The sequence below is a fragment of the Pristiophorus japonicus genome, chromosome 10 (assembly GCF_044704955.1).
Source record: "Pristiophorus japonicus isolate sPriJap1 chromosome 10, sPriJap1.hap1, whole genome shotgun sequence".
NCBI classification, from domain to species: Eukaryota; Metazoa; Chordata; class Chondrichthyes; family Pristiophoridae; genus Pristiophorus; species Pristiophorus japonicus.
This window is the reverse complement of record NC_091986.1, coordinates 147,801,613-147,828,026: the sequence shown is the minus strand read 5'-3', so window position 1 is coordinate 147,828,026 and position 26,414 is coordinate 147,801,613. Positions and strand designations below refer to the sequence as shown.

General features: G+C 42.1%; 1 protein-coding gene across 1 annotated transcript in view; it reads left to right on the top strand.

The window, feature by feature from the left end:
- The window catches only part of cwf19l2 (CWF19 like cell cycle control factor 2), a 265,425-nt gene that overhangs the window by 189,339 nt on the left and 49,672 nt on the right, over positions 1-26,414 (top strand). The window contains exons 10-12 of the mRNA XM_070891309.1: positions 2,823-2,921; positions 5,163-5,282; positions 8,244-8,381. Of these exons, the coding sequence (XP_070747410.1) occupies positions 2,823-2,921; positions 5,163-5,282; positions 8,244-8,381 (357 nt within the window). The remainder of the gene's footprint in view (positions 1-2,822; positions 2,922-5,162; positions 5,283-8,243; positions 8,382-26,414) is intronic.

Genomic DNA, 26,414 nt, shown 5'->3' with positions numbered 1-26,414 from the left:
GTGGAGGATGGTGGAGATGGTAAATAAATATATTGCAGGTGTTGTTGGAAATGATAATGTAGGTGTGCTAGAGAAGGATATGGAACAATTTCTAGGGATAACTATAGAAAAGGAATTAGTTCTTTACAAAAAAAAGGGAAATGGGCAAAGCCCAAGATGGAGCCTTGATGGCATGCCTGGGCTATTGAAAGAAGTCAGAGAGGAGACGGCAAAATTCCTGGCCACAATTCTCCAATTCTCCTTACATTTGTGAATTATGCTGTGAGACTTCAGAATAGCCAGTGTAACTCTTTTATTTAAGAAAGGAAAGGAGAATAAACTCGGTAACCCTAGACCAGTTAGACTAATGTCAGTTATGGGTGTACTTTTGGGGCTAGAAATTGAATGCATTTGTGCCTCCCATTATAACTGGGTGTAAATGCCTTACTGCCCAGGCGTGATGCTAGCAATAACTCCTAACATATTGGGCGGGAGTTTCGTGGCGGCACTGCGGCTTTGCGCCCCGATTTCTTGCACCTGTAGATCGTGACATTATCGCCGCATGCATCATCCCGTTAGCATCCCGGCCACAAAATTCACTTTCGACCCCTGCAGCAGCACCGGGCGCAAGAACCACAGCTGCAGGAGGCGCGGATCAGGTGGCTGGCCGCTACCGGGGCAAACATTAAAGACCGAGGTGGCCGATGGAAATTACAAAAAATACTTACCTTGGTTTTCCCGCTGCTGCTCCATTTTCTTCGAGGGGTCCTGGCCACGATCGCTCAGCCAGGCACTCTGCTTGAGTGCCAGGCTGATCACGCGGCACCTCCGCTCCATGGTGGTCCAGGCAGAGTATGCAGTGTGGGCTGTTCCCTTTAAGTGAGGGAAGGGCCTCTTGATTTAGCGCTCCACTTCCTTCCGGGGGCGGTAACCTGAATTTTTTGAAAGGGGGCGTGACTTCAGCGCCTGGTGCTAAGTCTTGCGCCTCCCAACTGTTACTGTCCCAAATGGGGTGATAATGAATTTCACCCCCTTAGAATCTATAATTCAAACTGAAATTAGCATTTAGAAGCACTTGGGCTAATCCAGGGCAGCTGGAATGGATTTGTTCAAGGCAAGTCATGGTTGACAAGTTTAATAGAGTTTTCTGAAGAGGAGACATTGATTGGATAGATAAAGAGATTGCAGTAGTTGTAGTGTATATGGATTTTCAGAAGGCATTCAATACGTCTCTTATAGGTGGCTTGTAAGAAAATTTCTAGCAGATGGGGAACAAAGTCAGGATGAAGTGGTGTTGCTTGAATTGGAGGAGATTTGGAAGTGGGGCCAATGCTGGGTCCACTTTTGTGTTCAGTCTATACTTTTGGATTTGAGAATAAGGAGCACAATCACACAATTGTAGTTGTTGTTGACTTACATTGGCTCCCTATCCTCCATGTAACAATTTCAAACTCCTCATCCTGATCTGCAAATCAGTTCACAGCCACTGTAACCTCCTCATCCTTATGCTCTTCCCCAATTCCTTTGTTCCTGTAACTCTGGCCTGCCATGTGCCGATATCTGTTCTATTATTAGTGCCAGAGTTTTCAGTTCTCTCAGCCCTAATCTCTGGAACTCTTTCTGTCTCTTTCCTCTCTCCACAGTTTTAGGTGCCATCACAAAACCCACTTATTTTGCCATGCTGTTGGTCACGATCCAAATTCCCCACTATTACTCCTTCATGAACTTTCTTGCAATATTTTTCTATGTTAAAGACACTATATAAATGCAAATTGATGGTTGTTCTTCTGAGTTTTCTTCTAAACTTTTGATGTCAACGGCGATTCATCTATAGAGAATACAGGTACACCATCCGAAATCCTCGGGACCGGCCTCGTGCCGGTTTTTGGGTTTATCCGGATTTCAGACAAGAAAATCAATAGTCCGAAATCTGACAAAACCTGAAATCCGGCACGGATCAGGTCGTGGATTCCATATTTCAGACTATTGATTTTCTTGTCTGAAATCCAGAATTCTCGACCGAATCCGTACCAGATTTTGGGTTTTGCCGGATTTCGGACCTCGCCGATTCAGACCGCTCCTCCAGTCCTCGCCGCTTGCCAATTCCCGGCACTAAGATTTTTACCGGTTTCCTCTTCCCTCGCTGTCCGATGTCGCCATCTTGGCCGCCTCAAAAATGTCCAGTATTCGAACTTCGGATTCTGGACGACTCCATCAGCTATGTGCAAAATGTCCGGTTTTCAGACAATTCTGGTTTTCGGAGTTCTGGATTCGAGACGGTGTACTTGTATCACAGCTGTCCTTTCTGGAAGTTCACGTGCTCTTTCCAGCATGGGTCAGTGGATAGTGATCAGGACCTGGAATTGTGCTCTCTAGCCTACAGATGCTGAGGTCAATTGTGGTACCCCTATTGCCAGCCAACTCAGCTCAGACCATGGAGCGAACCTATTCATATTATATTCTGTTTATACCACATTGTAGGCGAATGATTAAAGTGATAAAAGGTGGATGTCAATGTAATATGAATGGGAAGTAAATACTTATGTAAGATTGCATAATAGTGCCAACATCATCAATGTAACTGTTTTTATGACTATTCCCTCAAGTCATTTTGATTAACATTTTTGTAAGTGCGTTTTGGTCAGTTGCGCCAATCGGCAGCGGACGGTTCCCGCCGGGTCTCCCCTCCCGCCTGCTCCAGGCCACCTCCAAAGTGGCACTGGGTGGATCTGCAAGAGCAATGTCGGCGGCAGTGGGCAGCAGTCGGCAGCAGCGGGCGGTGAGTTGATGAATTTCGGCCCCTGGGTGTTTTAATCAGTACATTTTTAATTTTTGTATTTAAGGAACTGGCATCAAAACTTAAGGCTCAATTGGAGAAAGCTCGTAAATTGAAGATTCAAGGACAAAATCATATTACAGCATCAAAGAGGACAGACAATGTGGTAAGACAGCACTGACAGCTGATTTAGATCCTCAGTGCATCTATCCATGTAGAAACTGATAACAGCTGTCATGCCTTGTCATCATAAATTGAAATACTATGAGTAAAATCAATGCTGCAAATATTTTAAGGTTTTGATGATGTCAGAAGTATACCTGTTCCCCATGAAAAACTTTTGTCATTGAATTACACTGAACACTGTTTATACTATATTTTAGGCAAATGATAAAATTGATTTCTACGTTTATCATTTTAAATAGTTGATGGGAACTAAATTGATTTGCGACTTGTAAAGTGGTCCCAATGTCATTAATATAATTTTTTTCACAGCTTTCTATATCATCTCCACACGGCATGAACATTTATGGTGTGAGTTATCTATTCTGACATATCCATATCAGCACCATATAGCCCTTACTGACCCACTTTTTAAAAAAAAAAACTTTCATCTATATTTAACATCTATTTTTACTTCTTGATCACTTTTAAAATGCTATTTAATATGTTTTAGTGGATTGAGAAACAAGTAATGATAATACTCTGTCTAATTCCCTAACTGTGGCCTCACCTGCTACAAGGATATATTGACCTTGGAGTGGGTGCAGCACACATTCACTAGAATGATACCTGGGCTAAAAGAGTTAAATTATGAGGACAGGTTACACAGGCTGGGCTTGTATTCCCTTAAATATCAAAGATTAAGAGATGATGTAATTAAGGTGTTTAAGATGAATAAAGGAATTTAAGATAGAAAAATCGGGGTGAGGCAGTCCAGAACAAGGGGGCATAACCTTAAAATTAGAGCTAGACAGTTAAGGGGTGATGTCAAGATGAACTTCTTCACACAGTTTTGCTGGTAATTCGAGCAGATCTGTCATAGATAAATCTCCATAAAAAGGTAGAGATTTCTCTATGTATCTGACACTTTTCACTGCACAACATGCCTTGTTGACACTGTGTGATATGCATCTCTGACTGTGTTCATTTAAGTTTTCCACTGTTTTTGAAGTATGGCATGATCTTGGTAGAGATATGGAACCGTTAACTTTTAAGAGTCAAAGATCAGGTTCGTAGGATAAATGTTATTTTTATTCGAATGAAAACCAACTGACTTTGTTTATACAATAAATCAAATATGATACGCAACTGAAGTAAACTTGACAGTGATTGAGTATGAGATGGAAATTACTGGGGAAACCTGCCAAATGTCACTACAGTTCAACATGTTTATATCTGAATAGAAATTGGCAACGAGTCATTTTTTTTGCTGTGGAAAAAGAAAGCTTGATAAAGTATATTTCTGTATTTCTATAATCATTTCACCAGAATATAACACAAATGCAATTAGATTATTTTTTATATGTTTTACACCCATTAAATAGAAAATCTTACTAATTCTTTAAAATTTTAAATAAAACCATCTCAACTTTGATCTTGCTTGTAAATTATCTAGTTGCAGCGAACTCTCCAGTTTTTAATTAGTGTAAAAGGTTGTCTACTTATCTTCAAGAACATATAGTAATCATCATTCATAAAATAAACTTTTGTTTATATTGCAACTAGTTTGAAGCTGCTGTGGTGTAAAGGTACTGCTGTATTGATAGTGTGTTGCCAGTGCTAGGCATGCAATATTCCCCACATCATTCGCACTCCAACAAAATTATTAAAGTGAACTTCAAGCTTAGGACAATATCTGGAACCTACTTTTGGTGGGTCCTGAGAACAGCCGTTGGAGGCATGGGTAACATGGGCCTTTCCTTATTGGTCATTGAACAGAGACTGGTGGCACACATATACAGCTGAAAGGGTAGATCTTGTCTCGAGAACACAGGGTAAAAATTAATCTGTGCCCATTTTCTGGAACCAATGTCTCTGCAGATTGGGTGCAGGCTGTCCCACTGCTAAATTCTTAGGCTTTGTGGCCATTTTACATCCGGAACATGGGCACAAAGTATACCAATTTCTATCTCCACAAGTCTTTTTTTCAGTGCAGTTCTGCTAAAGCCCAAGCACTAATATAAAAGTTCTCTCAGACTATCCTCCAAATTTGTTTGACAACTTTGTACCAGACTTGCATTACATATTTTATACTGATCCAATGCTGAAACTGCCTTGCATGCACACAAAATATGTATTGCAATTGCTTATTACATTGCACAACGATTTTGAAAGTTGAAACAGGATAATTTTTGCAGTCAATGTATATATTTATGCAAGGGTTATTTTTTTTAAACTAATCTAGGCTGCAGATGAAAATCAGGAGGTGATTCTAGTTCGAACCGATCAGTCCGGGAGAGTGTGGCCTGTTGATGCTTCAGCGGAATCCATAATGCATAAAGGTGGAAAAAAGAAAAGAAAAACGGTAAATTTTACATAACCTTCAGTTTTATTAACAGCCATAACCTCAGGTTAAAACATAGGTAACTGCTTCCAAGAACTTGACTTGGCTCTTAGCAGAAGTGTCAAGATTCCACTTCGAATTAATTTCAGGGCAGCTTGTGTGTTTTTAATTAAAGAAAAGCTGTATAAACTCCAGACACTCTGTTCAGTGAAGAAATTAGACGATTAATGTTAAACCTTAAACTTTGCAATTTATATAATCAAAGTACTGATTATTGCTTGACGGACTGAAGTTTGAATGGCATCAGTGTTGTTCCTTTCAGTTTACCTGAATTTCTTAAACTTGGAGAGAATGATAAGAACAGCTGGTGCCATTGGTACCCAAATCTTTCCACTATTTTAAATATTTATAATCTGTCAGTCTAAATATTCTCATTGTGCTGCAGAATACAGTGGTTATTCAGTGAAATGGTGCTTAGAATTCTCTTGCTGGCAACAGCAAATCTTGCTCATGAATTCTGCATCTCTTTAGAACAAATGACAAATGGAGTTTGGTCAACTACAACTTTATCTTACTTTCTAGAACGGGGTTACAAATGCCAAATTGAATGCTCGCCATGAAATATCCTCTTGATCTCAGCTAGAATGTTATAACTTAGTTGTTAATCTATTGTGGTATTGCATGCAAGAAGTCAAAAACAAATGTAGTCCTCCGGTGAAGCAAGGTTAGAGGCTGGGAAGATAATTGAACTAGAACATAATATTTCTTTTAGTAAAATACTTAATTTGATTTATTATTTATAATTTTACAGCAAAACTTGGAAACATTTTGGGAGCAGAGCTGGTTGCAGCATAGGGTTTCTGTTCAGTATAGGTTGAGCAGGTGAGAGATGCAAAACTGAGCCACTGCAGCACCGCCACTGGCAGGTGTGTGTAATTACAGCATGATAAGTTAGCATAGGCAGTTTCTATTATTAGTGTGGACAGAGGCATTTATGTTGGAAGAATTTGAATTTGACAACAGTGAAAACAACAGGAAGTATAGTTTTGTTATCAAGAAGTGCATACAGGCATAAGATTTTTACTATATTATAGATTTATGGCTTTGTCCTAGAAATTTAGCGTGACTTTAAATAAAAAGCATGACATTTGTTAGTAAGTATTAAATTAATCTAAATAAAGATGTTTCTTAATGAAAAAGCTATAGTGGCCAAGAGGCTGCTAAAATTCTAACCATATCAGTTAATTGCTAAAACAGTCAATCGTAAAACATTATAGAAGAGAATTCCCATGAGGCTGAATGTAAAGTTGAACAGGTAAGTATTACTTCTTTGAGATTGTTGCTGCTTCTTCCAGCTTGAACATAACTTATATAAAAATGTATTAGCAATAATAATTGATAAATCAAAAAGAAAACTGCAAATGTTGGAAATCTAAAACAGAAACAGAAAATACACAGCAGGTCAGTCAGCACCTGTACAGAGAAGAGATGGGTTATAATGTTTTTGTCTATACCTTTCATCAGACTGAAAACTAAGAGCTAAATGGGCATTTTAGTAAGGGTGTAAAAATTGAGGACAAAAAGAGGGGGAGCAGAAGCAGAGAGAACCAACAGCTACATGGATCACAGTGAGAGTGAATGCATTAAATGACTTGCAAACAATTAAATAGAAAATAGGTGTATGAAAGATCACCAATGAGATAATGCGGACATATATAGAATGCATAAAAGAATGTGTAAATTGTGAGAGAGGGGTGAAAAACCATGAAAGGTCCACGTACAGCAAAAGTATAATGAAAGGAAAACAACTGCATAAACAGCAGAAATTGAATTCAAACAGAAAGTGCAAGTGAGCCACAATGGATCTACCATTCATGAGAAGAGAAAAAGAACAGGTCAACATTGGGGGCCCTGACATTGTCAGCACAGTGCTCTGAGAAAGGTGTCTGACCCAAAAGTGAACCTGCCTCTGTTCCTCATTCTGTGAATACAATGAAAGGTGTGACTAAGGTCTGAAGTTTATAAAATCAATTATTTTTAAACAAAAATAGAGAATGCTGGAAATACTCAGCATCTGAGTAAAGAACACTCAAGTTAAAGTTTCAAATGTACACCGTTTTTGGCAGTTATTTTGGCTTTTTATTTATGTTCATTTAATTTTAAAGTGGATTTCAGCACACTGCTTAAAATACACTGGACCCTCAGTAGCAAAATGGTTGGGCAGGCCACATCGTCCACATGCCCGACACGAGATTCCCAAAGCAAGCACTCTACATGGCAATCGAGCCCCAGGTGGGCAGAGGAAACGTTTCAAGGACACCCTCTAAGCCTCCTTGATGAAGTACAACATCCCTACCGGCACCTGGGAATCCCTGGCCCAAGACTGCCCTAAGTGGAGGAAGAGCATCTGGGAGGGCGCTGAGCTCCTCGAGTCTCGTCGCTGAGAGCATGCAGAAACCAAGCGCAGACAGCGGAAGGAGCGTTGTGGCAAACCCACCCTTTCCTTCAACGACTGTCTGTCCCACCTGTGACGGAGACTGTAATTCCCGTGACTGTACAGTCACCTGAGAACTCACTTTTCGAGTGAAGCAAATCTTCCTCGATTTTGAGGGACTGCCTATGATAATGATGATGTCTAATATATTCTCTTAGTCCAAGTAAAAAGGTAAGGTTTGTTGTACATAAGTGCTATAAAGTACCTGCTGCAGATTATATGAAGGTTAGTGTATTCAGTCAAAGGAGAAGATAACCAGTGTAGTACGGAAAGTTGCTGGAGGTCTTGACTCTAAAAAGGCAGTTAGAAAATAAAGTTACTACTTTTTTCTCATTAAGCCATGATTCATTCTTCACAGACCTCCTGCATGAAGCTTGCAGCATTATAAATAATGCCATAAAATTGTTTCTAAAGTTTATTGGCTTTTAGAAATTTGGTGTTTTTGTAATATTTTACGCAATTATAATATAACGGTGTCTTCGTTTCAGATTGAGACTCACCATGAGGGAGAGCGGATTAGGTATTTCCAGGATGATGATAATTTGAGTCTACAAGACTTGGTCAGACAAGAAAAGATGACTTCTGCAGAGGATCAGAATGAAAGGTTCTCCCGAATGGCTTCTAAGGTAAGGAGCTTTTGGTCATAGTATAATACCAGAATATCTGTCAATTTCACTTGCTAATACAGTATTGACACTTTGTATATTACTCAGCCTCCAATTCTGTTTATTTGCAATGAGTTATTTGCTTACAAATAGAGGTAATCATTATCTGTGGGGTGCAAGTGCAGTCAGACAATTGCTTGGATTGCTATTCGCCAGATGACTGGTGAATGAGAACATCTTGAGTTAATTTTTATTTCAGTTTTCTTTCTAAACCTAACTAGTAAACAGTAACTAGTGAGATGCCGCAGGGATCAGTGCTGGGGCCTCAACTATTTACAATTTATATTAATGACTTGGATGAAGGGACCGAGTGTAATGTAGCCAAGTTTGCTGACGATACAAAGATGGGTGGGAAAGCAAGTTGTGAGGACACAAAACAATCTACAAAGGGATATAGATAGGCTAAGTGAGTGGGCAAAAATTTGGCAGATGGAGTATAATGTGGGAAAATGTGAAGTTATCCACTTTGGCAGAAAAAATAGAAAAATAAATTATAATTTAAATGGAGAAAAATTGCAAAGTACTGCAGTACAGAGGGACCTGGGGTCCTTGTGCATGAAACACAAAAAGTTATTATGCAGGTACAGCAAGTAATCTGGAAGGCAAATGGAATATTGGCCTTTATTGCAAGGGGGATAGAGTATAAAAGCAGAGAGGTCCTGCTACAACTGTACAGTGTATTGGTGAGGCCACACCTGGAGTACTGCGTACAGTTTTGGTCTCCGTATTTAATGAAGGATATACTTGCATTGGAGGCTGGTCAGAGAAAGTTCACACGATTGATTCCGGAGATGTTGACTTATGAAGATAGGTTAAGTAGGTTGGGCCTATACTCGGAGTTCAGAAGAATGAGAGGTGATCTTATCAAAACATAGAAGATAACGAGGGGGCTCGATAAGGTGGATGAAGAGTGCATATTTCCACATAGGGAAAACTAAATCTAGGAGACATAGTCTCAGAATAAGGGGCTGCCCATTTAAAACTGAGATGAGGAATTTCTTCTCTGAGGGTTGTAAATCTATTGAATTATCTGCACCAGAGAGTTGTGGAGGCTGGGTCATTGAATATATTTAAGGCGAAGATAGACAGATTTTTGAGCGATAAGTGAATAAAGGGCTATGGGGAGTGGGCAGGGAAGTGGAGCTGAGTCCATGATCAGATCAGCCATGATCTTATTAAATGGTGGAGCAGGCTCAAGGGGGCAAATGGCCTACTCCTGCTCCTAGTTCTTATGTAAGCCTCAACTTTTCAGCTCCTCAACAGCCTAATTGCAAGCTCACCTCAATGATGTCCATATGTGTCAGACTTTTTCCAAATTTGATGAATGTTTTCTGTCTTTAGTCTCTGGGACTTCTCTTAATTCTTATAGTGGTTATGATACTGGACTAGTAACCCAGAGGCCATGAATTCAATTCCCACTGTAGCAAGTTGTAAAAATTAATTCAATAAATCTGGTAATTTATAGATGAGTGCCAGAAAAAACAGGAAAACTGCTGGATTGTCATAAAAACTCAACTAGTTCACTAATGTCCTTCAGAGAAGGGAACCTTCCATCTCCTAGCTAGTCTGATTTGCATGTAACTCCAGTCCCGCACTACATGGTTGGCTTTTAATGCTCTCAGCAACTAGGGATGGGCAATAAATGCTCCCTTGCCAGTGTCAACCACATCCTAAGAACGAATAATATATATTTTTAAATTCTTATGCCCTGATCTTGCCACATCATGCACTATTGGAGGCAAGGTATGTTAGTTGCTTCCAGGCTTCAGCCTATGGTGCTTTGAGCTGGCTATATGTAATAGCACTGTAGCAAAGGCCTTTCCTCTTGCTATTCCTACCCAGAGCAATAAGGCTGGCTGGGTGATCAAATCTGAGCTCCATCACATTGCCTCTAGTTATTTTTCTTTAATATTAAGTGATCAGGAGATTCTATTCAACTCAACATTGACTTTTTTTTTTAAAGATGGTAATTTTTGTCAATGGTAGGTGTTACAAATTTAGGGCAACCTATAGATATATTATTGGTATAGTGGTGCCAGTTGCTCCTGAGTTATTTTATGGAAGTTGTCTTCCACTGCCCTACATCTAATTATGCAGTACAAGGACCCAGGAATGCAACAATTAAACTCTTTTGTGATATCTATTTCATATGTACATATGGGGGAATTTTCACAGGCAAAAACGGGTGGGTTGGGGTCGGTTGAGTACGTAAAATCTGAGAAAAATGAAGCGCGGTCACAATCCGGCTCAAACGTACCGACTTCCGAGTAAGTGAGGGGCGTTTGGCTGCGTGCGAGTAACCTGCTCGCAGGAGTTGGCGCGATCATTAGCGCAGGGGGGTGTGCAATTAAGACACAATTTAACCTCAATTACATGCAAAGGAGGGACTTTTGGATGAATTTTACTCTCCTACGGATTTAACGCCTCCAACACGGGTTTCCCACAGCTCGGGAAACTCGCCTGTGAAAAGGAGGTGAATTTCGGGTGCAATTCATGGGAATCTTTAAACTTCAGATTGCCCGATCTCATCAAGGCGCAGTTCTTCCGGCTGCTTTGTCAGTTCCCTCTGGAAAACATTTAACAGAGAGTTCTTGTCAGCATAAAGGTTTTGGAGAAGTTTGGAGGCTATCAGACAGACACCAGCAGGATGGGAGGCGCAATGGATGATTTTAACATGACATCAAAAGAGGAAGAGAATCACCATCCATGGCAGTGATCACATGCTGTGGTAGGATCAGAAAATGCAGAGGAGAGAGGTGCACAGGAGAGAGACCAACAGAGGGGCCGAGATTATAAGAGGTTCTACCCACGTAACAAGGTGTACAGACAGAGGCTCGGCTTCCTTGAGCTCTTGGAAGTGCAGTGCTTCTGCAGGCTGAGATTTTCATGCCAGTTGGTTGCAGATATCTGCAGCCTCCAAGAAGAAGACCTGCAATCACCTTACCAGTGATTGTGAAAGTCTACACCACCATCAATTTACAAAGCAAAATACTGCGGATGCTGGAATCTGAAATAAAAACAGAAAATGCTGGAAATCTCAGCGGGTCAGGCAGCATCTGTGGAGAGAGAAACAGTTAACGTTTCAGGTCGATGATCCTTCGTTCGAACTGGCAACTGTTTGAAATGTAACAGATTCTTAAGGAAGTGCTGGGTCCCTGAAAAGGAGAGGGGGTGGGGGTGGGGATTGGAAAAAACAAAAGGGAAGGTCTGTGAAAAGGTGGAAGATAGAAGAGATTTGAGAGACAAAGGGGATGATGAGCCAGCTAGGAGTGCGTTGAAGTAGTCAAGTCTAGAGGTAACGAAGGCATGGATGAGGGTTTCAGCAGCAGATGAGCTGAGGCAGGGATGGAGACGGGCAATTTTATGGAGGTGGAAACAGGTGGTTTTAGTTATGCCACCGATATGTGGCTAGAAGCTGATTTCAGGGTCACATATGACACCTAGGCTGTGCCCAGACAAATGCTAGGGAGAGGGATGAAGTCGTTCTCTAGGGAATGCAGTTTGTGAAGATAATGGCTTCGGTCTTCCCAATATTTAATTGGTTCAGTTAATTATTGTGACTGGAACAAACATCAAATGAAAGCCACCACCAGCACTTCCCCACCCCTTGGGCACTAACAGTCCCTCAACCACACATACACCAATTGCACATCCACCCAATGGGTCCCATCATGTATTGATACTCATCATGAAACAAGTGAAACGGCAAGTTGTCATTCGGAATGCAATAATGAGCAAGATGTAGAAGTGGTGGTAATCAATGCATTTTACGTGGCGCTATTTAAAAAAAAAAGGAAATTTAACATTAAACTTTTATCAAACACTCATGTCAATACCCTTGATATTTGCTTTAATTTACACTTTCTACCACTTCTTTATGCTTTATTTATATAGATACATGGAATATAAGAAATAAATTGAATGAACTGCAGGTTTGAATTCAATTTGGAGGGTGTGACATGGTAACCATTACTGAGGCATGGCTGCAGGACAGTCAGGACTGGGAACTAAATATACCAGGTTATAAGATTTACAGGACAGATAGGGAAAATGGCAGAGGGAGAGGAGTAACCTCAGTGATTAGGGATGAAATCACTTCAATGATGAGAGGTAAGCAGGCAGTAGAGGCCTTATGGATTGAATTAAGAAATATGAAAGGTTCCAAGACACTAGTGGCCCTCTGGTAGCAACTCCGAAGTGTTAGATTGTAGAAATGCAGAGATTATATAAGTGTGTAGTTAAGGCAGAGTGGTTTTAACGGGATACTTTAACTTTCATATAGATTGGGAAAAGCAGACTAGCACCTGTCAGAAAGGTAGTGTATTTCTTGAGTGTGTCCAGGATAGTTTTCTACAACAATATGTCCTAAAGGCAATAAGGGGGCAAGCCATGTTCGACTGAGTAATGAGTAATGAGCTAGATTTAGTTAAACATAAGAACATAAGAATTAGGAACAGGAGTAGGCCATCTAGCCCCTCGAGCCTGCTCCACCAGTCAACAAAATCATGGCCGATCTGGCTGTGGACTCAGCTCCACTTACCCGCCCGCTCCCCATAACCCTTAATTCCCTTATTGGTTAAAAATCTATCTATCTGTGATTTGAATACATTCAATGAGCTAGCCTCAACTGCTTCCTTGGGCAGAGAATTCCACAGATTCACAATCCTCTGGGAAAAGAAATTCCTTCTTGACTCGGTTTTAAATTGGCTCCCCCGTATTTTGAGGCTGTGCCCCCTAGTTCTAGTCTCCCCGACCACTGGAAACAACCTCTCTGCCTCCATCTTGTCTCTCCCTTTCATTATTTTAAATGTTTCTATAAGATCACTCCTCATCCTTCTGAACTCCAACGAGTAAAGACCCAGTCTACTCAATCTATCATCATAAGGTAACCCCCTCATCTCCAGAATCAGTCTAGTGAATCGTCTCTGTACCCCCTCTAAAACTAGTATATCCTTCCTTAAGTAAGGTGACCAAAACTGCACACAGTACTCCAGGTGCGGCCTCACCAATACCCTATACAGTTGCAGCAGGACCTCCCTGCTTTTGTACTCCATCCCTCTCGCAATGAAGGCCAACATTCCATTCGCCTTCCTGATTACCTGCTGCACCTGCAAACTAACTTTTTGGGATTCATGCACAAGGACCCCCAGGTCCCTCTGCACCGCAGCATGTTGTAATTTCTCCCCATTCAAATAATATTCCCTTTTACTGTTTTCATTTTCCAAGGTGGATGACCTCACATTTTCCGACATTGTATTCCATCTGCCAAACCTTAGCCCATTCGCTTAACCTATCTAAATCTCTTTGCAGCCTCTCTGTGTCCTCTACACAACCCACTTTGTGTCATCTGCAAATTTTGTTACACTACACTCTGTCCCCTCTTCCAGGTCATCTATGTATATTGTAAACAGTTGTGGTCCCAGCACCGATCCCTGTGGCACACCACTAACCACCGATTGCCAACCTGAAAAGGACCCATTTATCCCGACTCTCTGCTTTCTGTTAGTTAGCCAATTCTCGATCCATGCTAATACATTTCCTCTGACTCCGCATACCTTTATCTTCTGCAGTAACCTTTTATGTGGCACCTTATCGAATGCCTTTTGGAAATCCAAATACACCACATCCATCGGTACATCTCTATCCACCATGCTCGTTATATCCTTAAAGAATTTCAGTAAATTAGTTAAACATTGTTTCCCCTTCATGAATCCATGTTGCGTCTGCTTGATTGCACTATTCCTAACTGTGCAACTGTGCGTGAACATTTATACAATAGCATGATCGAGTTCAAAGTAGCATTTGAAAGGAAGAAACACAAAACAGTTACTAAGGGCCCAAGTTTGCCGCGATACTTAGAACGGCGCACCTCAGGATGTCTTCGGACACGGCGTAGCGCCCTACATCCAGTGGGAGGCGGGACCTCTGCACATGCGTGCTATAGTGTGCGCGCATGTACAGTAGCTCCTTGCCCCCGAATCTCTGCCGGCTGTGTGGGAGGGGCCCGAAGCACGCCGCCCCAGCCCTAGCCGAATGCGCTCCTGGAGCAGGTGACTGACTATGCGGAGGAGAAGGAGATCCTGAGTTCGGACCTGGAGACGGCAGTATCCGTCATCGGAGACCAGAGATCCCGGGAACAGAAAGCCAAACAAGAAAGGGAGAAGGAGCTGGCAAAAGTGACCATCAAGAAGGAAGATGTCGAACTCATTATGAACGAGATGGAGATTTCTCGAAGTGAGGCCATCGAGTGTTCCTTGGGAACACTCAATGGCCTCAGTCAGTGAGAGCAATCAAGGCTTCAACGACATTTCCCAGATGCTCCTGGAGATCACGCTCTGCTGCACTTCGCGAAATCTCCATCTCGTTCATAATGAGTTTGACATCTTCCTCCTTGATGGTCACTTTTGCCAGCTCCTTCTCCCTTTCTTGTTCGGCTTTCTGTCTCGGAGATGTTCGGTGGGGCGGGGGTAGCAAGAAAGCAAAGAGATTGGGGGCAAGCCATGAGTAGGATAGGACCTGGGCAGGCTCGTCTGCTTAACGTTGCCTGCTGTTTGGGGGCAGGATTGGGGCGATCTCCATGAAATTAATGCTGTGCTTGTGCAAGAGTTTCTCATTGTGCCCCAGCGATGATCCTGAAGATGGGCGCAGCCTTCCAAGCGGAAAAGATTGAAAAGATTCAGAACTTGAAACAATAAAATCCAAGCTCACTGAATCAAAAAAAAGGGATTCCCATGGTGTTGCCCAGGTACGTTTTGTTCCTGGGAACAAGATCCTCCGGATACTGAAGTCCAAGAGACTGGCTCCAGACCTTCCAGAGGATTTGTACTATTTGATCAAGAGGGTACTTCCTCCTCTTCCCGCGCCCCCCCCCCCCATCTCTCTTACCCCCCCCCCCCAGCCTTCCCTTCACATAAAGGTAGGACTTCTATTTTTTTTTGTTATTGATTGATTGATTGCTTATTACTTTGGTCTTGGTGCTTTAGGTGCAGGGTTCCTTCTATTTTTTATTTGTTAATCAATTGCTTATTACTTTTTGTGCTTTGTTTAGTGCTTTGTAAGTCTTGGTGCAGGTCCTCTCAGCTTCCTTATATTTTTTATTGAATGCTTATTTTTGTGCTTTGTTTGGTGCTTTAAATGTACTGCTTTGTTTAGTGCTTTAAATATACTTATGCTTCTTTAATGTTGTTGCGAAGGTGTTTAGTGCTTTGAAAAATCCTCAAAATCCTCTCAGTTCCCTTCCGCCCCCCCCCCCCCCCCCATCTCTGGCTACCTGCGCTGATTTCTTAAGTCTCCGTGAGGTTTTTCTGAGCGTACAAAAGTGGACACGTACGCTGGCCTAAATTAGTTTGGAGTAACTTTTTGCTGGTTAAACTTGCTTAATTCGCCAAAACAGGTGTAAATGGCTGGTAACGTCCCCTTTTGGAAAAAAAAATCTGATCTAAAAAGAAACAGAACTAACTCACTTGAACTGGAGCACACTAAATGGGGAGAATTGCGATTTTTAAGATACTCCAAAAAAAACTAGTTGCTCCAAAAAAATAGGAGCAACTCCTGGGGAAACATGGATCCCAAGATTCTAGATTTAGGTAAGGCCGACTTCAACGGGATGAGGCAGAGACTGTCCAAAGTAAACTGGGCAAACCTGTTAATGGGTAAAATGACAGAAGATCAGTGGGAAATGTTTAAAAAATAATTTAACGTGATACATAGAAACATAGAAACATAGAAAATAGGTGCAGGAGCAGGCCATTCAGCCCTTCTAGCCTGCACCGCCATTCAATGAGTTCATGGCTGAACATGAAACTTCAGTACCCCCTTCCTGCTTTCTCGCCATAACCCTTGATCCCCCGAGTAGTAAGGACTTCATCTAACTCCCTTTTGAATATATTTAGTGAATTGGCCTCAACTACTTTCTGTGGTAGAGAATTCCACAGGTTCACCACTCTCTGGGTGAAGAAGTTTCTCCTCATCTCGGTCCTAAATGGCTTACCCCTTATCCTCAGACTGTGACCCCTGGTTCTGGACTTCCCCAACATTGGGAACATTCTTCCTGCATCTAACCTGTCTAAACCCGTCAGAATTTTAAACGTTTCTATGAGGTCCCCTCTCATTCTTCTGAACTCCAGTGAATACAAGCCCAGTTGATCCAGTCTTTCTTGATAGGTCAGTCCCGCCATCCCGGGAATCAGTCTGGTGAATCTTCGCTGCACTCCCTCAATAGCAAGAATGTCCTTCCTCAAGTTAGGAGACCAAAACTGTACACAATACTCCAGGTGTGGCCTCACCAAGGCCCTGTACAACTGTAGCAACACCTCCCTGCCCCTGTATTCAAATCCCCTCGCTATGAAGGCCAACATGCCATTTGCTTTCTTAACCGCCTGCTGTGCCTGCATGCTAACCTTCAATGACTGATGTACCATGACACCCAGGTCTCGTTGCACCTCCCCTTTTCCTAATCTGTCACCATTCAGATAATAGTCTGTCTCTCTGTTTTTACCACCAAAGTGGATAACCTCACATTTATCACATTATACTTCATCTGCCATGCATTTGCCCACTCACCTAACCTATCCAAGTCACTCTGCAGCCTAATAGCATCCTCCTCGCAGCTCACACTGCCACCCAACTTAGTGTCATCCGCAAATTTGGAGATACTGCATTTAATCCCCTCGTCTAAATCATTAATGTACAATGTAAACAGCTGGGGCCCCAGCACAGAACCTTGCGGCACCCCACTAGTCACTGCCTGCCATTCTGAAAAGTACCCGTTTACTCCTACTCTTTGCTTCCTGTCTGACAACCAGTTCTCAATCCACGTCAGCACACTACCCCCAATCCCATGTGCTTTAACTTTGCACATTAATCTCTTGTGTGGGACCTTGTCGAAAGCCTTCTGAAAGTCCAAATATACCACATCAACTGGTTCTCCTTTGTCCACTTTACTGGAAACATCCTCAAAAAATTCCAGAAGATTTGTCAAGCATGATTTCCCTTTCACAAATCCATGCTGACTTGGACCTATCATGTCACCATTTTCCAGATGCACTGCTATGACATCCTTAATAATTGATTCCATCATTTTACCCACTACTGAGGTCAGGCTGACCGGTCTATAATTCCCTGTTTTCTCTCTCCTTTTTTAAAAAGTGGGGTTACATTGGCTACCCTCCACTCCATAGGAACTGATCCAGAGTCAATGGAATGTTGGAAAATGACTGTCAATGCATCCGCTATTTCCAAGGCCACCTCCTTAAGTACTCTGGGATGCAGTCCATCAGGCCCTGGGGATTTATCGGCCTTCAATCCCATCAATTTCCCCAACACAATTTCCCGACTAATAAAGATTTCCTTCAGTTCCCCCTCCTTACTAGACCCTCTGACCCCTTTTATATCCGGAAGGTTGTTTGTATCCTCCTTAGTGAATACCGAACCAAAGTACTTGTTCAATTGGTCTGCCATTTCTTTGTTCCCCGTTATGACTTCCCCTGATTCTGACTGCAGGGGACCTACGTTTGTCTTTACTAACCTTTTTCTCTTTACATACCTATAGAAACATTTGCAATCCACCTTAATGTTCCCTGCAAGCTTCTTCTCGTACTCCATTTTCCCTGCCCTAATCAAAACCTTTGTCCTCCTTTGCTGAGTTCTAAATTTCTCCCTGTCCCCAGGTTCGCTGCTATTTCTGGCCAATTTGTATGCCACTTCCTTGGCTTTAATACTATCCCTGATTTCCCTAGATAGCCACGGTTGAGCCACCTTCCCTTTTTAATTTCTATGCCAGACAGGAATGTACAATTGTTGTAATTCATCCATGCGGTCTCTAAATGTCTGCCATTGCCCATCCACAGTCAACCCTCTAAGTATCATTCGCCAATCTGTCCTAGCCAATTCACGCCTCATACCTTCAAAGTTAGCCTTCTTTAAGTTCTGGACCATGGTCTCTGAATTTACTGTTTCATTCTCCATCCTAATGCAGAATTCCACCATATTATGGTCACTCTTCCCCAAGGGGCCTCGCACAATGAGATTGCTAATTAATCATCTCTCATTACACAACACCCAGTCTAAGATGGCCTCCCCCCTAGTTGGTTCCTCGACATATTGGTCTAGAAAACCATCCCTTATGCACTCCAGGAAATCCTCCTCCACCGTATTGCTTCCAGTTTGGCTAGCCCAATCTATGTGCATATTAAAGTCACCCATTATAACTGCTACACCTTTATTGCATGCACCCCTAATTTCCTGTTTGATGCCCTCCCCAACATCCCTATTACTGTTTGGAGGTCTGTACACAACTCCTACTAACGTTTTTTGCCCTTTGGTGTTCTGCAGCTCTACCCATATAGATTCCACATCATCCAAGCTAATGTCCTTCCTAACTATTGCATTAATCTCCTCTTTAACCAACAATGCTACCCCACCTCCTTTTCCTTTTATTCTATCCTTCCTGAATGTTGAATACCCCTGAATGTTGAGTTCCCAGCCCTGATCATCCTGGAGCCACGTCTCCGTAATCCCAATCACATCATATTTATTAACATCTATTTGCACAATTAGTTCATCCACCTTATTGCGGATACTCCTTGCATTAAGACGCAAAGCCTTCAGGCTTGTTTTTTTAACACCCTTTGTCCTTTTAGAATTTTGCTGTACAGTGGCCCTTTTTGTTCTTTGCCTTGGGTTTCTCCGCCCTCCACTTTTCCTCATCTCCTTTCTGTCTTTTGCTTTTGCCTCCTTTTTGTTTCCCTCTGTCTCCCTGCATTGGTTCCCATCCCCCTGCCATATTAGTTTAAATCCTCCCCAACAGCACTAGCAAACACTCCCCCTAGGACATTGGTTCCGGTCCTGCCCAGGTGCAGACCATCCGGTTTGTACTGGTCCCACCTCCCCCAGAACCGGTCCCAATGCTCCAGGAATTTGAATCCCTCCCTGCTGCACCACTGCTCAAGCCACGTATTCATCTGCGCTATCCTGCGATTCCTACTCTGACTATCACGTGGCACTGGTAGCAATCCCGAGATTACTACTTTTGAGGTCCTACTTTTTAATTTAGCTCCTAGCTCCTTAAATTTATACCACTTTATACCAATTTATACCACTGAGGGGCAAGAGTCTACTTGCCAAAAAAAACAGCCATGGACAATTAAAGAGGTACGAGACAGCATAAAACTAAAGGAAAGGGCATACAAAAATGCAAAAAATAGCACACATCCTGGCGAATAGGGAAGATACAAAGAACACCAAAGGGTCACAAAACAGATGGTGAGAGCTACAAAAAGAGAGTATGTAAAGAAACTTGCAAGGGATATCAAAATCAATACGAAGAACTTTTATAGTTACATTAGGAAAAAAAGGGTGGTCAGGAGCAATGTTGCCCCTTAAAAACTGAAAGTGGTGATATTAGAATCATAGAAATTTACAGCACGGAAGGAGGCCATTTTGACTCATCGTGTCTGCGCCGGCCGGCAAAGAGCTACCTAGCCTAATCCCACTTTCCAGCTCTTGGTCCCGTAGCCTTGTAGGTTACAGCATTTCAAGTACATATCTAAGTACTTTTTAAATGTGGTGAGGGTTTCTCTCTCTACCACCCTTTTAGGCAGTGAGTTCCAGACCCCCACTACCCTCTGGGTGATAAAGATTTCCCTCAAATCCCCTCTAAACCTCCTACCAATTACTTTAAATCTATGCCCCCTGGTTGTTGACCCCTCTGCTAAGGGAAATAGGTCCTTCGTATCCACTATATCTAGGACCCTCATAATTTTATACATCGTAATAAGGTCTCTCCTCAGCCTCCTCTGTTCCAAAGAAAACAAACCCAGCCTATCCAATCTTTCCTCATAGCTAAAATTCTCCAGTCCAGGCAAGATCCTTATAAATATCCTCTGTACCCTCTCGAGTGCAATCACATCTTTCCTGTAATCTGGTGGCCAGAACTGCATGCAGTATTCTAGCTGTGGCCTAACTAGTGTTTTATACAGTTCAAGCATAACCTTCCTACTCTTAACATAAGAACATAAGAAATAGGAGCAGGAGTAGGCCATTTGACCCCTGCTCTGTCATTCAATAAGATCATGGCTGATCTGATCCTAGCCTTAACTCCACTTCCCTGCCCCCTCCCCATAAACCTTGACTCCCTTATCTGTCTATCGCCACCTTAAATACATTCAATGATCCAGCCTCCACAGCTCTGAGGTAGAGAATTCCAAAGATTCATGACCCTCTGAGAGAAGAAATTCCTCCTCATTTCCGTGTTAAATGGGCGACCCCTTATTCTGAAACTATGCCCCATAGTTCTAGATTCTCCCACTGGGGGAAATATACTTTCTGCATCTACCCGGTCAAGCCCCCTCAGAATCTTATAAGTTTCAATCTGATCACCTCTCTCTTCTAAACTCCAATGAGTACAGGCCCAAACTGCTCAACCTTTCTTCATATGACAACCCCTTCACCTCTGGAATCAACCTCGTGAACCTTCTCTGAACTGCCTCCAATGGAAGTATATCCTTTCTTAAATGAGGAGACCAAAAGTGTATGCAGTACTCCAGGTATCGTCTTACCAATGCCATGTAATGTTGTAGCAGGTCTTCCCAACTTTTATACTCCATCCCCCTTGCAATAAAGGCCAACATTCCATTTGCCTTCGTAATTACTTGCTGTACCTGCATGCTAACCTTTTGTGTTTCATGTACAATGACCCCCAGATCCCTCTCTACCACAGCATTTTATAATCTCTCCCCATTTAAATAATAATTTGCTTTTTTATTTTTCCTACCAAAGTGGATAACCTCACATTTTCCCACATTATACTCCATCTGCCAAATTTTTGCCCACTCACTTAGCCTATCTAGTATCCCTTTATAGATTCTTTGCGTCCTCCTCAAACTTGCTTTCCCACCTATCATCAGCAAATTTCGCTACATTACACTCTGTCCCTTTATTCAGTCATTTATATGAATTGTAAATAGTTGAGGCCCCAGCACTGATCCCTGTGGCACGCCACTGGTTACAGTTTGCTAACCTGAAAATGGCCCATTTATCCCGACTCTCTGCTTTCTGTTAGTTAGCCAATTCTCTATCCATGCTAATATATCACCCCCAACCCCGTGAGCTCTTATCTTGTGCAATAACCTTTTATGTGGCACCTTATCGAATGGTTTCTGGAAATCCAAATACACAACATCTACTGGTTCCCCTTTATCCACCTTGCTCGTTACATCGTGAAAGAACTCAAGCAAATTTGTCAAACATGATTTCCCTTTCATAAAATCATGTTGACTCTGCTTGACTGCATTATGATTTTCTAAATGTCCTGCTACTACTTCCTTAATGATGGACTCCAGCATTTTCTCAATGACCGATGTTAAGCTAACTGGTATACAGTTTCCTGCTTTCTGTCTCCCTCCTTTCTTAAATAGGGGCGTTACATTTCGGTTTTCCAGTCCACTGGGATCTCTCAAGAATCTAGGGAATTTTGGTAGATTACAACCAATGCATCCACTATTTCTGCAGCCACCTCTTTTAAGACCCCAAGGGTGCAAGCCATTAGGTCCAGGGGACTTGTCCACCTTTAGTCCCATTAGTTTGCCTTGTATTTTTTCTCTAGTGATACTTTAAAACATTCACTGTCTTTTCTTGTATTCTCTGCCTCAGCTAAGAATAATAAAAATGATAGCTTTTATTTATATAGCGCCTTTAACGTAAGGTGCTTCACAACAGAATACTGAGATAAAACAGATACTGAGCCACAAAAGAAGAAATTAAGAACATAAGAAATAGGAGCAGGAGTAGGCCATACAGCCCCTCGGGCCTGCTCCGCCATTTAATACAATCATGGACTCAGGTCCACTTCCCTGCCCGCTCCCCATAACCCCTTATTCCCTTATCGGTTAAGAAACTGTCTATCTCGGTCTTAAATTTATTCAATAACCCAGCTTCCACAGCTCTCTGAGGCAGCGAATTCCACAGATTTACAATCCTCAGAGAGAAGAAATTCCTCCTCATCTCAGTTTTAAATGGGCGGCCCCTTATTCTAAGATTATGCTCCCTAGTTCTAGTCTCCCCTATCAGTGGAAACATCCTCTCTGCATCCACCTTGTCAAGCCCCTTCATAATCTTATACGTTTCAATAAGATCACCTCTCATTCTTCTGAATTCCAATGAGTAGAGGCCCAACCTACTCAACCTTTCTTCATAAGTCAATCCCTTCATCTCCAGAATCACCCTCGTGAACCTTCTCTGAACTGCCTCGAAAGCTTGTATATCTTTTCTTAAATATGGAAACCAAAACTATATGCAGTATTCCAGGTGTGGCCTCACCAATACCCTGTATAACTGTAACAAGACTTCCCTGCTTTTATATTCCATCCCCTTAGCAATAAAGGCCAAGATTCCATTGGCCTTCCTGATCATTTGCTGTACCTGCATACTAAGCCTTTTGTGTTTCATGCACCAGGACCTCCAGGTCCCGCTGCACTGCAGCACTATGCAATTTTTCTCCATTTAAATAATAACTTGCTCTTCGATTTTCTTCTGCCAAAGTGCATAACCTCACACTTTCAAACATTATACTCTATCTGCCAAATTTTTGCCCACTCACTTAGCCTGTCTCTGTCCTTTTGCAGATTTTTTGTGTCCTCCTCAGGGCAGATGACTAAAAGCTTGTTTAAAGAGGTTTTAAGGAGTGTCTTAAAGGAGAAAAGAGAGGCAGAGGGAGTTCCAGAGCTTCGGGCCTAGACATCTGAAGGCATGGCCACCGATGGTTGAGCAGTTAAAATGAGGGATGTTCAAGAGGCCAGAATTTGAGGAGGCAGACATCTTGTGGGGTTGTGAGGCTGAAAAAGATTACAAAGATAGGGAGGGGCAAGGCCATGGAGTGATTTGTAAACACTGATGAGAATTTTGAAATCAATGCATTGTTTAAACGGGAGCCAATGTAGGTCAGAAGCACAGGGGTGATGGGTGATCTTGCTTGGTGCAGGTTAGTACACGGGCTGCTGAGTTTTGGATGACTTCAAATTTACGTAGTGTGGAATGTGGAAGGCCGGCCAGGAGTGAGTTGGAGTAGTCAAGTCAAGAGGTAACAAAGGCACGAATGAGGGTTTCAGCAGCAGAAGAGCTGAGGCAGGGGCGGAAGCGGGCAATGATACGGAGGTAGAAAAAGACGGTTTTATGCCGCAGATATGTGGCTGGAAACTAATTTCACGGTCAAATATGACACTTAGGTTGCGAACAGTCTTGTTCACCCTCAAATTGATGCTAGGGAGAGGGATGGAGTCAATGGTTAGGGAAGGCAGTTTGTGGCGGGAACCAAAGATAATGGCTTCAGTCAAGGCAAGTATTCCATATGCCTTCTTAACCACCTTATCTACCTTGCCTGCTAGCTTCAGGGATCTGTGGACTTGCACTCAACGTCCCTTTATTCCTCTTCGCTTCTCTGTGTCCTACCATTTTATGTGTATTCCCTTGCCTTGTTAATCCTCCCCAAATGCATTACCTCACATGGATTCAATTCCATTTGCCACTGTTCTGTCCAGCTGACCAGTTCATTGATATCTTCCTGCAATCTACAGCTTTCTTCTTCATTATCAACCACACAGCCAATTGTTGTATCATCTGCAAACTTCTTAATCATACCCTCTACATTCAAATCTAAATCATTGATATATACCACAAAAAGCAAGGGACCTAGTACTGAGCCCTGCGGAACACCACTGGAAACAGCCTTCCAGTCACAAAAACACCCATCAACCATTACTCTTTGCTTCCTGCCTCTGAGCCAATTTTGGATCCAACTTGCCACTTTGCCTTGGATCCTATGGGCTTTTACTTTCATGACCAGCCTGCCATGTGGGACCTGATCAAAAGCCTTGCTAAAATCCATATACACTACATCAAACGTACCTCCTCAAAAAATTCAATCAAGTTAGCCAGACCTTCCCTTAACAAATCCATGCTGACTGTCATTGATTAATCTGTGTCTTTCTAACTGAAGATTTATCCTGTCCCTCAGCATTTTCTCACAACAATTTTCTTACTACAGAGGTTAGGCTGACTGGCCTATTATTACTCAGTCTATCCCTTTCTTCCTTTTTAAACAAAGGTACAATGTTAGCAGTCCTCCAGTCCTCTGGCACTACACCTGGAGTGAGAGAGGATTGGAAAATGATGGTCAGAGCCTCGGCTATTTCCTCTTTTGCTTCTCTTAACAGCCTGGGATACATTTCATCCAGATCTGGGGATTTATCCACTTTCAAAGCTAATAAACCCCTTAATACTTCCTCTCTCACTTTGTTTATTTCATATAATATTTCACATTCCTCCCTGATTGTAATGTCTGCATTGCCATGTTGTTAGTGACAATGGGGAAATGGCAAACGTTGAATAATTACTTTGCGTCAGTACTTACAGTGGAAGAAGAGGATAGCATGCCAGAAATTCCAAAGAAACTAATAGTGAATTGTGGACAGGGACTCAATAAAATTAAGGTAGGTAAAATAACAGTAATAAAAAAAATAATGGCCCTATAGAGTGACAAATCCCCAGGGCCAGATGGTTTCCATCCCAGGGTTTTAAAGGAAGTAGGTGAGCACATTGCAGATGCCCTAACAATAGTTTTCCAACGTTCTCTAGGTTCAGGAGCCATACCTTTAGATTGGAAATTGCGCATGTCACTCCGCTTTTTAAGAATGGAGATAGAGGGAAACCTGGGAATTATAGACCAATTAGCTTAACGTCTGTTGTGGAGAAATTGCAAAAGTCTATAATTAAGGATAGGGCGACTTCACACCTCGAGCATTTTCAGTTGGAGCTAAGATGGATTTGGGAAACGTAGTTCGTGCCTGATAAACCTGATTTAAATTTTTTGAAGAAGTGTCTAAAGTAGTGAACAGGGGAATGTCTATGGATGTTAATCATATGGACTTCCAGAAGGCATTTGATAAATTCCCATATAAGAGACTGTTATCTAAGGTTGAGTTGAGGGCAAATTATTGAACTGGCTGAGCGGCAGGAGATGGAGAGTAGGGATAATGGGCAGGTACTCTAATTGGCAGGATGTGACTAGTGGTGTCCCACAGGGATCTGTGTTGGGGCCTTAACTATTCACAATATTTATTAACAACTTGGATGTTGGCATAGAAAGTCATATATACAAATTTGTCAATGGCACAAAATTAACTTGGTAAAATAACAATAATAAAGAAAATAATTGCCCAATAGAGTGACAAATCCCCAGGGCAAGATGGTTTCCATTCATGGGTTTTAAAGGAAGTAGGTAAGCACATTGCAGATGCACTAACTATAATTGTAGGCAGTATAGATGAAAGCATAAAATTACAAAGGGATATTGATAGATTAAGTGAATGGGCAAAACTGTGGCAATTGGATTTCAATGCAAGAAAATGTGAGGTCATCAACTTTGGACCTAAAAAGGGTAGAACAGGGTATTTTCTAAATGGTAAAAAGCTTAAAACAGTGGATATCCAAAGAGACTTGGGGGGGGGGGGGTGGCGGGGTGGGGGGGGGGGCGTTGTTCAGTTACATAGATCATTAAAATGTCATGAACAGGTACAGAAAATAATCAAAAAGGCTAATGGAATTGCATCATTTATAGCTAGAGGACTAGAGTACAAGGGGCAGAAGTTATGCTGCAACAGTACAAACCCTGGTTAGACCACACCTGGAGTACTATGAGCAGTTATGGGCACCATACCTTAGGAAGGATATATTGGCCTCGGAGGGAGTACAGCGTAGGTTTACCAAAATGATACCTGAACTTCAAGGATTAAGCTACGACAAGAGATTACACAAATTAGGGTTGATCAAAGTTTTCAGGATATTAAGGGGAACAGATAGGGCAGATAGAGAGAAACTAGGGGGCCTAGTCTAAAAATTAGAGCCCGACCTTTCAGGAGTGAAATTAGGAAACATTTCTACACACAAAGGGTTGCAGAAGTTTGGAACTCTCTTGTGCAAAAGGCAATTGTAAATTTTAAA